At 43.6% G+C, this 14,901-nt stretch overlaps 1 protein-coding gene across 2 annotated transcripts in view; it reads left to right on the top strand.

Moving 5' to 3' along the window:
- The window catches only part of LOC126998981 (uncharacterized), a 154,875-nt gene that overhangs the window by 104,266 nt on the left and 35,708 nt on the right, over positions 1 to 14,901 (top strand). Inside the window, exon 1 of one of the 2 annotated variants that reach the window (XM_050861285.1) lies at positions 9,253 to 9,709. The exons of the other annotated variant lie outside the window; for it this stretch is intronic. Coding sequence (XP_050717242.1) covers positions 9,584 to 9,709 — 126 coding nt within the window. The 5' untranslated portion in view covers positions 9,253 to 9,583. Of the gene's footprint in view, positions 1 to 9,252; positions 9,710 to 14,901 lie in introns of those variants that run through there. 2 annotated transcript variants of the gene reach the window in all.

Below are 14,901 nucleotides of genomic sequence, written 5' to 3'. Positions count from 1 at the left end.
GGGGGGGAGCAGGTTAATTAATAAGGAGGATATAAGAGGGGAAGCTGTGACATAAACAAGATTGAAATTACTTTTATTGAATTACTACTACTACTACTACTACTACTACTACTACTACTACTACTACTACTACTACTACTACTACTATTTTTTTTTTCTACTTTAACGGGCCTCCATCTATTAGAGTTGCGTTGTGAGCGGTATATTCTCTCATATCCTTTCACAAAGCAATTCAATGGCCCCACTCCGCCTACTACTACTACTACTACTGCTACTACTACTACTGCTACAACTATTACTACATAACACCACTTCAGCAATAATCATATTAATAAAAAAATAATGAATAACGATGACAACTAATGATAATAAATAACAATAACAATAATAATGTCACTATCATTGCCAATTACATCATTATTAACATTACACAATCAATAAAAAAAATAGTAAGATAAAAGGAAGAATAGACGCACGCAGCGGTAGGCGACGAGGATGACGAGGGAAGGACAGACAGGAACCACGGACTGAGGGAGGGAAGGCAGAGGAGGAAGGGAAGGAGAGATGGAAAGGACGAGGGAGGAGAAGAAAAAAAGGTTTGGAGGAAGGGATGGGGGCAAGGAGGGAAGCTGGCTGCCTCCTCAGTCCTTACCTCGCCGCAAGCCACCGGAAATGACACCTCCCTCCTACCTGCCCACCTGCCCGCCTTACCTGGGGACGTGAGGACGGGAGGGGAAGGGGTAAAGGGAGAGGGAGGAGGGAAGGCCACTGCCGCCGCCGTGGGTCTCCTTGGCAGGTGCTAAATTAATGGTTTAATCAACGGATGGCGGACTGATGGATTTAATGCTCCTGCGGAAACCAAAGGGGCTTCATGGAGACGTGGAAACCCGGCCAGTAGTTTAGGCGGATCAGAGGCCACGAGGGTTAAAAGCGGGCCAGGCAATGACGGTGTTTAATAGGCGGTTAATGGCGGGATGCAGCACGGGGCGAGGCGGGCGAGGCTGCAGGGCGCTAGTGCTGGTGCTGGCTCGGGGCGCTGGGTCAAGGGGTGTGAGTTGTAGGAGGTGAAGGGTGAAGAGGAGGGGCAGTGTGAATGAAGGATTGGAGAGAGAGAGAGAGAGAGAGAGAGAGAGAGAGAGAGAGAGAGAGAGAGAGAATTTAATTATACACATAAGCTGCAAACGACCTGAGTGTTTTGCGAAACTTTGCCGAAAAACAACTAAAAGGTTGATCAAACGAAGCGCCGCCAGCGGCGGCAGCGGCAGCAGCAGCACCACCACCACCACCACGGCCTACATCACCACCACCACCACCACCACCACCATCACCACCACCACTACCATCACCACCACCACCACCACGGCCTACATCACCACCACCACCACCACCACCATCACCACCACCACCACTACCATCACCACCACCACCACCACGGCCTACATCACCACCACTACCACCAATGCTACTGCTGCTGCTGCTCATAGTAATATTGATAATGATAATGATTAGTTTAGTCATAAAAGTTATATTAAAAATGAGAAATGTATTACTATTGTTGTTGTTGTTATTATTATTGTTATTATTATTATTATTATTATTATTATTATTATTATTATTATTATTATTATTATTATTATTATTATTATTATTATTATTATTACTATTATTATTATTATTATTATTATTATTATCATCATCATCATTGTCCATATCATTGTACTTGTTATCTTAAGAAGAAAAGCAATGACTAATAACAAGAATTATAATAAGGATAATGGTAATTGTTGCTGATAATATTATTGCTTAATGATTACTGATTGGAATAGTCATAAAAGTTTCATTATTATTATTAGCTCAGTATTATTCTCTATTCTCTCTCTCTCTCTCTCTCTCTCTCTCTCTCTCTCTCTCTCTCTCTCTCTCTCTCTCTCTCTCTCTCTCTCTCTCATCTGTTTCTTCTTGTTTTTCCTTTTCCTTCGTAATTTTCTTCCTGTGTGTGTGTGTGTGTGTGTGTGTGTGTGTGTGTGTGTGTGTGTGTGTGTGTGTGTGTGTGTGTATCCCTTTACAGTTCCGTTAATCCCCTGCCTTCCTGGACCCCCCCCCCCCCCCACTCTTCATCCCCTGTTTGGCCTTTGTCGGGAGTAAACACGCCGAGCCGCCGCCCCTGTCCGCCGTGCCGAGGAGGACCCGATGCTGCGCCTAATACTCGGCCTCCTCACGCCACGTCGCCCTGTAATCAACTCCTTCCCCTCCTCTCTGTGTCCAGTACCCAAGGATTCAGGTTCATATTATTAAACTCCTCCAAGCTTTAGTCCATCTGTTTCAAACGGCTCTCGCAGAAGTTGTTGTGGTTTCCATTGGGGGGCTCCTGAGTTTGGCGGTAGTTTTGGAAGGTTTTTGCACCGTGAAGGGGAGAAACACACATGACAACCCAACGTAGCTCCTCTGGCATTCAAAAACGTTCGCAACGAGAACCACAAACGTTTGATAATACGAGTGTCATCATCATCCCATTAATTTTCCTCGATGGTGTCCTCCCCAGACAGTTTTATGAAAAGTTTTGGGGTCAGTTTTTAGAGAGTTGTAATGATAGACTGACTGAGAAATATATAGCTAGAGAGAACAGCGAGACCGACAGACAGAGAGAGCAGAGAGACGAGCACTGTTTTGAAAAGATGATCGAAGTGTCCATCAGAATGTATTGTTGATTAAACCTGTAGAAGGGAAAAAGAGAAGCGTGTGAAAGCGAAGGTAAAACAAGAGGGAGAAGGGAGGAGCAGGAAAACAATATAAAGAAAACAGAAAAAATTGAATATGCAGAAGAGAATGAAAAGGGGAAAATACACAAATAAAACTGATATACATTACCAGGATACCAAAGTGGAAAGGAGAAAGGAAGAAGGACAATCATTTCAACAATCATTTGAACTTCAGGGAGCATGGAATATAATATGAATCTCGAACACTTATGAAGATGGTAAGAAGATAACACATAGAAGAAATAAAAAAAGAGATTAAAGTGAAAAAAAAAGAGGATGTAAAGGCAAATACCAATCATAAGTAGAGATATATGGATGTAAAGATACCAAGTTAGTGAGGGAGAGAAGGAGCCAGACACACGGAAAGAGAGACAGAGAGGGACTTGGGGAGGATGGAGAAGAAACTTGGAGAGACAGAGACGGATGGAGAAGCATTTGTCGGGGTCGCGCTGTCAGTGGGAGAAGACGTCAAAAACTGATGGACGACGCGCCTAGTAATACCTGAGGCGGCGAGGAAGGTAATGCCGGTAGACAGGACAGACAGGACCGACAGGCAGGCGCAGGGACAGGCCTATAAGGGGCTTGTGTTAGGCTGTAGACCGATGCGAAGGGAAGTACGATTGTGGGGAAAAAGAAATGCATAGATATGGATAGATAGATAGATAGATAGATGGATGGATAGACATGTAGATTGAATGTATACTGGGCATGTGTCAGGCAATTGAGCGATACCACAGGGATCACGATTATAAGGAAAAATAGATAAGATAGATAGATGGATATATAGATAGATAGGAAGATTGGGTGATTGGTTGATAGGTAAATAGATAAATTGTGTGATTGATAGATAAGTGGGTAGGGAGATGAAGATATGAGGATATAGATGGATGCATCGATAGGTAGATCGAGAGATAAGCCACGCACGAGCCCATCTCCCTCTTCTTATCCATTGTTTCGTGTCCTCATCCTTGTCCTTCTCCCTCCCTCCCCTCCCTTCCTTTCCCTCTCGTCTCTCCACCCTGGGCGCCTCGCATCCGCTCTCTACCGTCTCCTTTTACTAATCTATCTCCATCCCTCTCTTACCTGCCTCTCCACCCGACCCTCTTCCTCGCCGCCTCGCCCCTCCCGCCCGTACGGCCCCACGCTTGGGCTCACCTTAATGGGGATAACCGTGACACTTACCTCACCGGGGATTACCGCTAACAAGGGGCGACATGGAGACCGACGAGCCGGGGCGCGTCCACCGCCGTCGTATCCGCCGCTGCCTCGCCGCCGCTTCTTTGGCCGCCGTCCCGCCGCCGCCACGGTGCTGCGTGTGTCCGTGATTCCTGGAGGCCGATCGCGTATCCTGTGCGTGTTATGTAAGAGGGCGTTGTTATTGATACAGATAAAAACATAAGAACGATATTGATTTACTGTTGCTGCTGTTGATGATGATTGTAAAAATAATAATACGTTAGTAACTTGTAATAACAATGCTGATATTAGTAATAAATAATATGGATAGCGATGATGATGATGATGATGATGATGATGATGATGATGATGATGATGATGATGATGATAATAATAATAATAATAATAATAATAATAATAATAATAATAATAATAATAATAATAATGGTAATAGTAATAATAATATTAATAATGATAGTAATAATAATAATAATAATAATAATAATAATAATAATAATAATAATAATAATAATAATAATAATAATAATAACTAATTATTATTGTAATTATTATTATTATTATTGTCATCATTATTATCACCATTATTAAAGTTACTCTTTTATTATTATATATCTTATTGACTTTTGTTGTTATTATTATTATTATTATTATTATTATTATTATTATTATTATTATTATCATTATCATTATCATTATCATTATTATTATTATTGCTGTTGTTATTGTTGTTGTTTATTTTATATTATTATTTTTTTAATAATATTAGTAGCAGTAACAACACATAATGATAATAATTATAATGTTAGTGGTAATAATAATTTATTAACAACAGCGTCATCAGGGGTACAGAATTATAATATTTCTGAAATATTATAAGCTAAATTTCAACACTGATGATCGATCGTTGTCCGTCACGCCGGCGTGTGGCCGAAGCATCCTCACAAGATGAACAAGCGTGGCGGTGCGCGGAGGTTGCCCTGGCACAAAAACAGCATTGATATAAGACAGCGAACTAATATTTTAAACGTTTACTAACTATTTAAATATAAGCTGTAAAGAGAAAGGACAAACACAACAGACCCTCTTATTTTTTTAAAGATGTCACTATAATCAATAAAGGAAAAAAGTGGTTCATGATTATTTTCATGCTGAAGACAGAAAGACAGACACGCTCTTGACACGCGTTTTTTCCCTCTGACGTTTTGAGCTTCAAGAAAAATAAATAGGTGGTTCATGTATTTATATATTTAAGACCGAGACAGAAATAATAACAAAACTTTTGCATCACATAATTCGAAGAGGCAGTGAGTGGAAGGTTAATTAAGGCATGCATCCCAGCCTCATAACACCACGCATGTGCTTTCCCTCTTTTTTTTGTGTTGTGCGGAGATGTGGTATGTGTTTTTGATTATCTGCCTCCTCCTCCTCCACCACCACCACCATCACCACCACCTTCACTGTCACAAACAGCGGTCAGCAAACGTCAGCATAATCCCTATCATTTTTTCTCTTCCTCGTCCCCACCGTGAGTGCTGATGCAAAGGATGATAACCACTCGTCTTCTCACCTCTGACTCATCCATACTCACCCACGCATCCACACCGCCACATCAGTACCTACTTCCCTATTCTTCCCATGCACAAACAACTGTACCCACATTCCCCTCTACTCATCCACCCAACACTCAACCTCATCAACAGCATCCACAATCACATATTCACCCACGCATCCATCTACTTATCTCCCAATAACAATCATCCACACATCGCCCCACAAAATCATATATACCTATCCATGCATCCACTCACATACGCTCATCCACTTACTCTTTAGTGCCAATCACTCATCCATCCCTTTACCAGCATCTACTCATCCACCCGCCCATTAGTAATCCAGGCAGTGTCACCAGCCAACAGGCCTAGGCAAAGGAATGGAGGGAAGGAAAGAAAAGAAGGAAAGAAAAGGAAGAAAGAAAGAAAAAGGAAGGAAGGAGGAAATTAGACAGGATAGAAAGCAGGAAGGAAGGATGGAAAAGGATGGAGAGAGAGAGAGAGAGAGAGAGAGAGAGATGTTGAGGGTCACGCTGAGGAAGGCTCCCGGATTATACGTGCTGCCAGGTACCACCACCACCGTCACCTCCTGCACCACCGTCACCGCCTCCTGCACCGTCCCTGGAGGTGGCGGCGGCGGCGGGAAGGAGGCGGGAGGGGGGCGGGGAGTAGTGTCTTGGGAAGGGGGGGGGAGGAAGGGGGGGCTAGGGTGCGCGGTGCCTTGAGGGAGCAACAGGAGGCAACAATACTCGCCATCGGTAGGCAGCTGCTGTGCTCCCCCTCCCCCCTCCCCCCATGCCTCCCCTTCGACCCATCAGATGACCAGACGTGCCCCTCCCCCCTTCCCCCCTCCTCTCCCATTGACCCTCTCCCACTCCCTCCCCCTTCCCCCCTCCCACCCTCAGATGCCCACTCCTGCCCCTCCTCTCCTTTCCTCTCCCTTCAGATGTCCAAATCTGCTCCTCCTCCCCTACATTATCCTGCTCCCTCTTCCTTTATCCTCCTCCTCCTCCTCCTCCGTCTCTAACCCTTTCCTTCCCTTCCCTTCGGCACCTCAAACGCGTGTAGCCCAGATTTTACTTCTAGTGGAAAATTATGTGTTTCGAGGGATTTTTTATATCCCTCGCAAAGGCTCAGGGAAAGGGAAAGTTGGCCTTTAGTGCCGTTCATATGGGAAGGAGTTTGTAGTAGAATATGTAGCGAAGGAAGTGACGAAGATTCAAGAAAATGCCAAAAGATTCAAGAAAATGCGAACATAAGCTTTGTATCACACTGTTAGAAGGAGGGGGAGGAGGTCAAAGCCTCTTCTAGCCTGTTTACATATAAGTGTGAGCCGACTTTGTGATAATAGATGTTTATAGATATATATGAGGATCCAAGTAAATGCCTAGAGAAAATCACGCTGAGAAGAATCTTTAGTATCACACTCTTTAAAGGAAGAAGGCCGTAGCATCCAGCTTATCTGCATACAAATTTGACACGACTTTGCAATAGAAGATGTTTAAGAAAAATATATGTGGAGATTCAAGCAAATACCAAGAGCAATTTACCTTAAGAAGAATATTTGGTATCACAAAATTGAAAGGGAGGAGTTTGGGGCTTTTGGTCATTCTGTATACTAGTATGAAACGACTTTACAATACTTGATGTTAAAATGATATGTATGAAGATGTAAGTATGTGCCACGAGAAATTTACCTTCAGAAGTCCTATTCGGTGTTACATACTTGAAAGGGTCGGTGGCTTTGGTCTATACAAATAAAATTCGACTTTGCAACAGATGTTTTAAAATATATATATGAAGATTCACGTAAATGCCAGGAAGAATTTACCCCACGAAGAATATTAGGCATCACATACTTGAATGGGGGAGGTCACAGTCTCTGGTCAATCCACACACGAGCCAAGTAAGGAAGGCAGGAGCAGGTCAGTTTGTTTAGAAATATGTATCCAAGTATATACCAGGAGGAATTTACGCCACGAAGAATATTTGGTATCACAGACTTGAATGGGGGAGGGCAGCGTCTTTGGTCTATCTACAAACGAGCGAAGGCAGGAAGGCGGGAGCAAGTCAGTCTGTTTGGCTATCGTCTGCATCTCATCTGGTTTTCTAAGTTGAGTTTTGTCTCTCGGGGCTGCGGTGTGTCGCTGCTTTTCGTCAGTCTGGAATCTTTATTTTTTCTTTTATTTTTGTCCTTCTTTCCTTGTATTGCTTGAGAGAAAAAAAATGTGTTTGCGCATCCACGAAACTGGTGTGTGTGTGTGTGTGTGTGTGTGTGTGTGTGTGTGTGTGTGTGTGTGTGTGTGTGTGTACGTCTCTCTCTCTCTCTCTCTCTCTCTCTCTCTCTCTCTCTCTCTCTCTCTCTCTCTCTCTCTCTCTCTCTCTCTCTCTCTCTCTCTCTCTCTCTCCCTGTGTGTGTGTGTGTGTGTGTTTGTGTGTGTGTGTGTGTGTGAGTGTGTGTGTGTGTGTGTGTGTGTGTGCTCATCCGTCTGTACAAAAAAATGACGCACTGAAGGAGGCTTCCAAACAATTTGACAGACATGAAATCCTCAGTTAGCAAACCTGTCGACGGCGGTGCTGTCTGTTCCCCCAGGAGCCTCCGCGATTTGAGCGGCGAATCAGACTCTTCAATCTTGACTAACGTGGGCTGGAAGCGGCTCAATGAAGGGAGACACTGCACATCAAAGCTATCAGGGCAAATTTTTATCTCCGCGCATGTCCAGCTGCAGGATACGAACACGAGAGGCAGTCCAGTACGTTACATGGACCAACCCAGAGACCTTTGCATTCCTTTATGAAGAGTCGTGTACATTTTGTTTTATGGTTTGGGGCAGTAAGAGGAGGCAGATCAAAAGCTTCATGGAAAAAGAAAGAAATGTCCTCAACTTGCTTCTACTCTACGGAAGATATATTGCAGAGAGAAACACCAAAATTTATGTTCAGAGGAAAGTAACACGTGGACACGGAACACGGACGACTCAGCCACAGGTATACAATACTAATTACAGTGTGTGTGTGCAGACCCACGAGTAATAAGTAAAAGGGGATGATTACAGCGTGATGACAGTACAGTTTGTTGGTTACTAGAGGGTTGGGAGAAATAAAATGGGTGAATGGTGAACCGTAATGAGAAAGAGCCGGCTGAAGGGGTCAATGTCACACACACACACACACACACACACACACACACATACACAGGATTGGAGGAATAGATGAGGGAGAAGAGGAAAAAAGAAAGCTTAAGGAATCGCGGTAAAGTTGTCTGCAGGGCGACACACAAACCCACACGACGGGCCGGCAATTACCTTCTCGCTTAATTACGGGTGCCGCGCAAAATATGGAGCTTAATGAACCGGTAATCTGCATTCAAATTATGGTATTCTTTTTATTAGTCGATGTGTGAAACTTTATATCTGGCTCGCAATAACGTTTCGGGTATTTGGCTGTGCGGCGAGCATGTTTATGGGCCCCGGCGATGGCGAACGATGGCACTCGTGTTTATTTTGCGTCTGCCATATACGGCGGCAGGCAGAGGGAGGCGCGCCTGGTGCCTTTATGCAGGCTGTCCGGCTGCTCGTAAGTGGCCCTGAGATACGGCCATTATGCTATTGATACGAGGAGCAGCACTGATAATCTCCTGCTAATAAAAGACACGCAGGCAACTCGATTTCTGCCAACGTTGCCCGCGGCCAGTTGGCGGCGAGGTTGCCATCCGCCGCCCGCTCCCAAGCACGGCCGCTAAGGCAAGGATAATGCTTGTTGCTCCTCACGCCGCTGCTTATTGCGTGGGACGACCTTGACAGACCGCCAGATCAAGGCAGCTAAAGCAGTCAGTCCTTGGTAAGCGCGGAGGCATAAAATTACTGGAAGCGGCGCGCCAGCAAACACCTCCATTCCGGCATCAAAATGGCCCGAAAGGCCGCCCACTAGTTAGTCGTTGCTTGACCTTGGCAGTGAGTAGAGACGCACGGCCTTCGCTCCCTCTCGCCTCCCGGGCCTGCTCATCCACGCCGCTCGGAGCCGCAGTAAATACCGGCGGAGTGCCTGGGACTCGACATTACTTGAGAATCTGCCGTGATGGCTGCGAGGAGTGCGTGGACGGTGGCTGCGGTGCTGCTGCTGGTGCTGGTTGGCGCCGCTTCTGCTGTAGACCTGCAGGCGGCCCTCAAGATGGCACAGTGCAGGGCACATTGCCTCGATAAGGTAGGCTGACATGGGTGTGAGGCGTAGCTACTTGTAGCTACACACAACACCCCTGTAATAGTGTGGCTGTGACAAGGGCACGCAGGGCTGGGGCGGCGGCAGCGTCATCGCTCGTCCTCGTCGCTCTTGGGCCACAAGTTTCTTCTCCCGCCGCATTGTGATGCAATTGCCGGGACATTAATTAGTTTATTCATTTATGCATGGTGTCCCCGGGGCTATAATGTGTAAGTTTGCCATCGTCGTCAAACTTTTGTAACTTTTAAACTGTACGTAGTGAGTTGTTTTCTCTGTGAACCTTTGATGTTGAAAGTCCATCACTACACCATGCAGAGAAACATAGGTATTCAACTCTTCACATTAATGAGAGGCTAAAGGCATGGGCGGCGAGGAGCAGGCGTCCAGGCATGCAGGCATGGGCACGGCATGGCAGCGGCGTGGGGCGCCAGGCCGCCAGCACGACGCGCCGCTGAGTTGTTCCTCAGCAAACACGGGAACACTGCCGCCGTATCTAGCAAACACATCGGGAAAAAAAAAAAAAATCATTTCGCAGCCTGTGCCTTTCTCAGTCTCAAGAAAATGTGGCAGTGTCTTTGGAAATGAATAATTTTTAAGCCAACGAATACAGCAGGGAGAAGGTTTGGATGGCGAGATTTAGTGTATATTACGAGGGTTTATGAGCGTTTTTATATACATTTTTGTGTTTATATACGTGTATTTATTAGAAACTGAACCTTCCTGTTGTGGCTATACATATCTGCTAACATTTCATCCTTTTAAGAATCAGACATTTATTATTTGCATACGCCATTCCCGCCCGTGTGTGTGTGTGTGTGTGTGTGTGTGAGAGAGAGAGAGAGAGAGAGAGAGAGAGAGAGAGAGAGGTTAACAAAACGTCTCATGATCCACGCCAGTCTCCACTGAAGCAGCACCGGCAGGAACCTCGGTGCCCCCGCCTGCCGGAGTGGGCCTCCTCGCTCCGCCCCGCCCCGCCCCCCATGGACGGCTCACTTCCCTCTCAGATGTCAAACTTTTAGCAGATCGAGTCACTTCATACGCTTTGACAGTTGTGTGTGTGTGTGTGTGTGTGTGTGTGTGTGTGTGTGTGTGTGTGTGTTAAAACTTCAGAAAAAACCCCACAAGCTAATGTATATTGTGGATGGGTCATGAGGAATTTTGTCCTACGAGGGGAGACAGAGTACGGAAATCATAGACACGTTCACCGGTAGTCAGTGCGATTGACGGGAAAAGAAAGGCACAAATTAGTCCTGTAGTTTTATGGTGGACAGATTAAAAATAAGTAGAAAGACACGTGCACGGAGACTCTGTGTATGTGTGTGTGTGTGTGTGTGTGTGTGTGTGTGTAAAATCGATGCAGAGCAATTTCAAGGCAGTATTAATTGTTTTTATTGGCCGGTGTTCAGTGCCAAAAAATGTTCACTCAAGAGGGTCAAGATCGGAAGAAAATCCATTGATGTTTAGAAGCACAAGACGCGGAAGCCGAAATCATTAAATATAACACACACACACACACACACACACACACACACACACACACACACACACATGAGACTCAGGTAAAGGAGCTCTATCCCATCATTTAAGGTCTATGTGTGTTGTGTGTGTGTGTGTGTGTGTGTGTGTGTGTGTGTGTGTGTGTGTGTGTGTGTGTTTACGAGGCCTCTTCATAACCTCCCGCACCGTCAGCCTCTCCCTAATTAATCCCTCGAAGAGAGAGAGAGAGAGAGAGAGAGAGAGATTGCCAACTCTATCGATTATTTAGCTTAACACTGGAATAAGGCAAACACGTAAATGCATTTCATTGTTGTTGTTGTTATTGTTAATATTGTTATTTTTGTTATTATTATTATTATTATTATTATTATTATTATTATTATTATTATTTTTGTTATTATTTATTTGCTATTGTTAATATTCTTATTCTTGTTCTTCTTTCTCTTCTTTCTACTTCTTCTTTTTCCTTATTCTTCTTCTTATTATTATGAATCAGAGTGAAGTCCAATAGTGTTCAGTTCACGTGAGGTTCATGTAAAAAAATAGGTCCTTTTAACTTCCACAGAAACTCCATCTATCCTAAAAAAATCCTGACCTCTGTTTTTTTTTCCCTTTTCACATTGTTATTGTTTGTCGTAGTATACAAGTAACACCATTTTTTTACCCCCCTTCTCTCTCTCTCTCTCTCTCTCTCTCTCTCTCTCTCTCTGTTTCTCTTTTTCCCCCTCTCCTTCCCCCTTACACCTCACCTCTCTTCCCAATACTCAATCCACTACCTCCACCTCTTCCCTTCTCCAATACCTCACCTCCTCTACAGCCCCCTTCCCCTTCTCCCCCTACGGCCTACCCCCCTTCCCCCCTACAGCCCCCCAATCCCCACCCCCTTCTCCATGCCTACTTAGTGTTAGGAGGACCGCTCGCCCCCTCGCCTATACCTTTCCTGACGCCTTTAATCACCGCTAAAAGGCTGGGCGCTGTCAATGTCAGCTATTGAGGCCATTCATGAGACCCGGCTCCCAGGGCACGGCGGCGGGTCCTGAATGCGCCCCGCCAGCCGGAATGGGGGGCCCTGGCTGCTGGAAAAGAGACCATGGCCGGGGAGACATGAAAAGGGAGGGATTCAAAGGGAGGAAAGGGACTTGGCTACACTGTCTGGTTCGCTGATTCGCTGGCTGGTTGGTTCTCTCTCTCTCTCCCTCTTCTGTGTTTGTGTTTTTGTGCTTTTTTTCTCTCCCTTCCTTTCTGTTTTTTTCTGTTTTTCACTGTTTTTCTGTTTCTGTCTTCCATTCTTTCTTGCTCTTTTGTTTAGCTATCTTTTTTTTTCGTTTACTCTCTCTCTCTCTCTCTCTCTCTCTCTCTCTCTCTCTCTCTCTCTCTCTCTCTCTCTCTCTCTCTCTCTCTCTCTCTCTCTCTCTCTCTCTCTCTCTCTCTCTCCTGTGTATGTGATCGCCATTATTCCTCTTTGTCCCTTTCATGATTTATTTCCCTCTCCACCTCCTCTTCCTCCTCCTCCTTCTCTTCTTCCTTCTTATTTTTATTTTATTTTTCCAAGATTGTATATCAGTTAATCTCCTCACTACTTATTCCCTCATCCTTGTCTACCTCATTACCACTGTCTCCTCCTCCTCCTCCTCCTTCACCTCTTCGTCTTTCATTCTTCTTCGTCTTCGGATTCTCATTTTGTTTTTCTGTTTTTATTTCTCAATTCCATTTTTCTTATTTTCGTATTGTTTTTCTTCATCATTATCTTCTTAGTATAATTATGATACTTTTCACCTTCCTTCTTTTTCCTCATTCTTTTTTTCTTTTACGCTTTTCTTCATTTTCATCTTCCTCCGTTTCTACCTTCTCCGCCGCCTCCTCTTCTTCCTTATTCATGTCCCCATCCTCCTCCTCCTCCTCCTCCTCCGGTTTACCTCACCCTGACGGACATCGTTTAGTAATTACATCAGATTACGTCTCATCCTCTTGTTTTTTTTCTTTTCTTTTAATTATACGTGGATCGGATTAAGGCAAGTTTTTAGTTTAAGTATCATTTTATTATTATTATTATTGTTCTTTTTATTATGGTATTATTATTATTATTATTATTATTATTATTATTATTATTATTATTATTAGCATCATTATTATTACTGATTTTCCTACGTTTATTCGTTTAAACAATATTAGTGTTTTTTTTTTTTCCGATTATTTTACTTTGCCATTTTTCTTTCATTTCTTTACCTTTTTCTTTTGTCTTTTCTTTCTTTTATTTTTTTCTAGTTTCTCAGTTATTTCCGACCATCAATAATATTTTTCCTTTTGTTCGCTACCTTTCTCTTTTTCTTCCTTTCATTCAGTTCTTTCTTCATTCTATTGCCTTTTAGAGTTGATCACTTTTTTCTACTCATATTTCAGCTCTCAGGTTTTCTTCATTCCTCCCCTCCATATTTTATTTAGCTTCCTATCCTGTATATCATTCTTCAGTTTTTCTTATTTTCTATTTCTATCTTTACTTTATTTTTTTCGTATTATTTATTGTTTATTTATTTATTTATTTGTTTTTATTTATTTATTTATTTACCTACGTTTTATTTTCTTTCACTCCTTTCCTTCTTTGCTTTCAGCTTTATTTTCTTTTTAGTTCATTTACATTATTTGTTCATCAATGCACTCACCCACTTTTTGTTCTTTATTTCTGTCTTTTCTTTGATTATTTTTCATTATTTATTATTTTTTTTAACTTTTTATCTACTTCTTATTTTCTCTTTCTATGTTTTCCTTCTCGCTCTTACGCATTATTTTCTCTTATTTCGATCATTTCCTTCTTATATTATTTTTCCGTATTAATTCATAGTTATTACTCTTTATCACTTTATCGCTTACCTATGATTTATTTTCTCTTTTTCCTCCTCTCCTCATTTGATTTTTCCTTATTAATTTATTTATTTATTATTTTTTTTTTTTTTACCTCACCGCTTACCTATGCTTTATCTTCTCTTTTCTATACTTTCCTCTTTGCAGTTTTTTTCTCTGTTAATTCATTTTCACTTTTTTATTCATCAATGCACTTTCCTACGTTTTATTTCCGCCATTTATTTATCCCTTCGCCGCCGCCTCATCGGATTCCGCCGCACCCAATCCTCTCCTCCCCGGCCCGGCAGCCAAGCGTGAGGGAACGTTTAACAGCAGCAGAATCTGACGGCCGAAGATGACCAACACTCCTTTAGCAGGCTGGGGGGTTAGGGGAGGGAGGCGATTTGGCGAGGCCTCTCTCCCTCTCCCTTTTTCTCTTCCTTCCTTCCTTCGTTCGTGTGTTTCATCTTTTTCCCTTATTTTCTTCCGTTCATCCACCTTTGTCTCCATTGTCTCGGTTTTTCTTCGCTTCCTTTCTTCTTTCCCGTCCCTCCCTCCCTTTCTTGTTCTGTTCCTTTTTCTCTTCCTTTCTACTTTCCCCTCTCTCTCTCCCTTCCTTCGTCTTTTCTGTTCCTTCTTATCCTTCTTCCCTTCCGTTCCGCCCTTCTAATCTGTTCTTTCTTCCTTTCCTCTCCGTCTCTTCGTTCTCCTATGCGTCCTTGCCTTCCTCCCTTCCGTCTCTCCTTCCGAACCCTCCTTCATCCCTCTCTTCCTTCCCTTTCCTCCCTCAACTCTTTCTTCCTTCCCTTCCCTTCTTCGTCCCTTTCCCTTCTCTTCCTTCC

Source organism: Eriocheir sinensis, chromosome 15 (genome assembly GCF_024679095.1).
Source record: "Eriocheir sinensis breed Jianghai 21 chromosome 15, ASM2467909v1, whole genome shotgun sequence".
Lineage (NCBI taxonomy): Eukaryota > Metazoa > Arthropoda > Malacostraca > Decapoda > Varunidae > Eriocheir > Eriocheir sinensis.
This window is presented reverse-complemented; position numbering and strand designations above follow the sequence as displayed.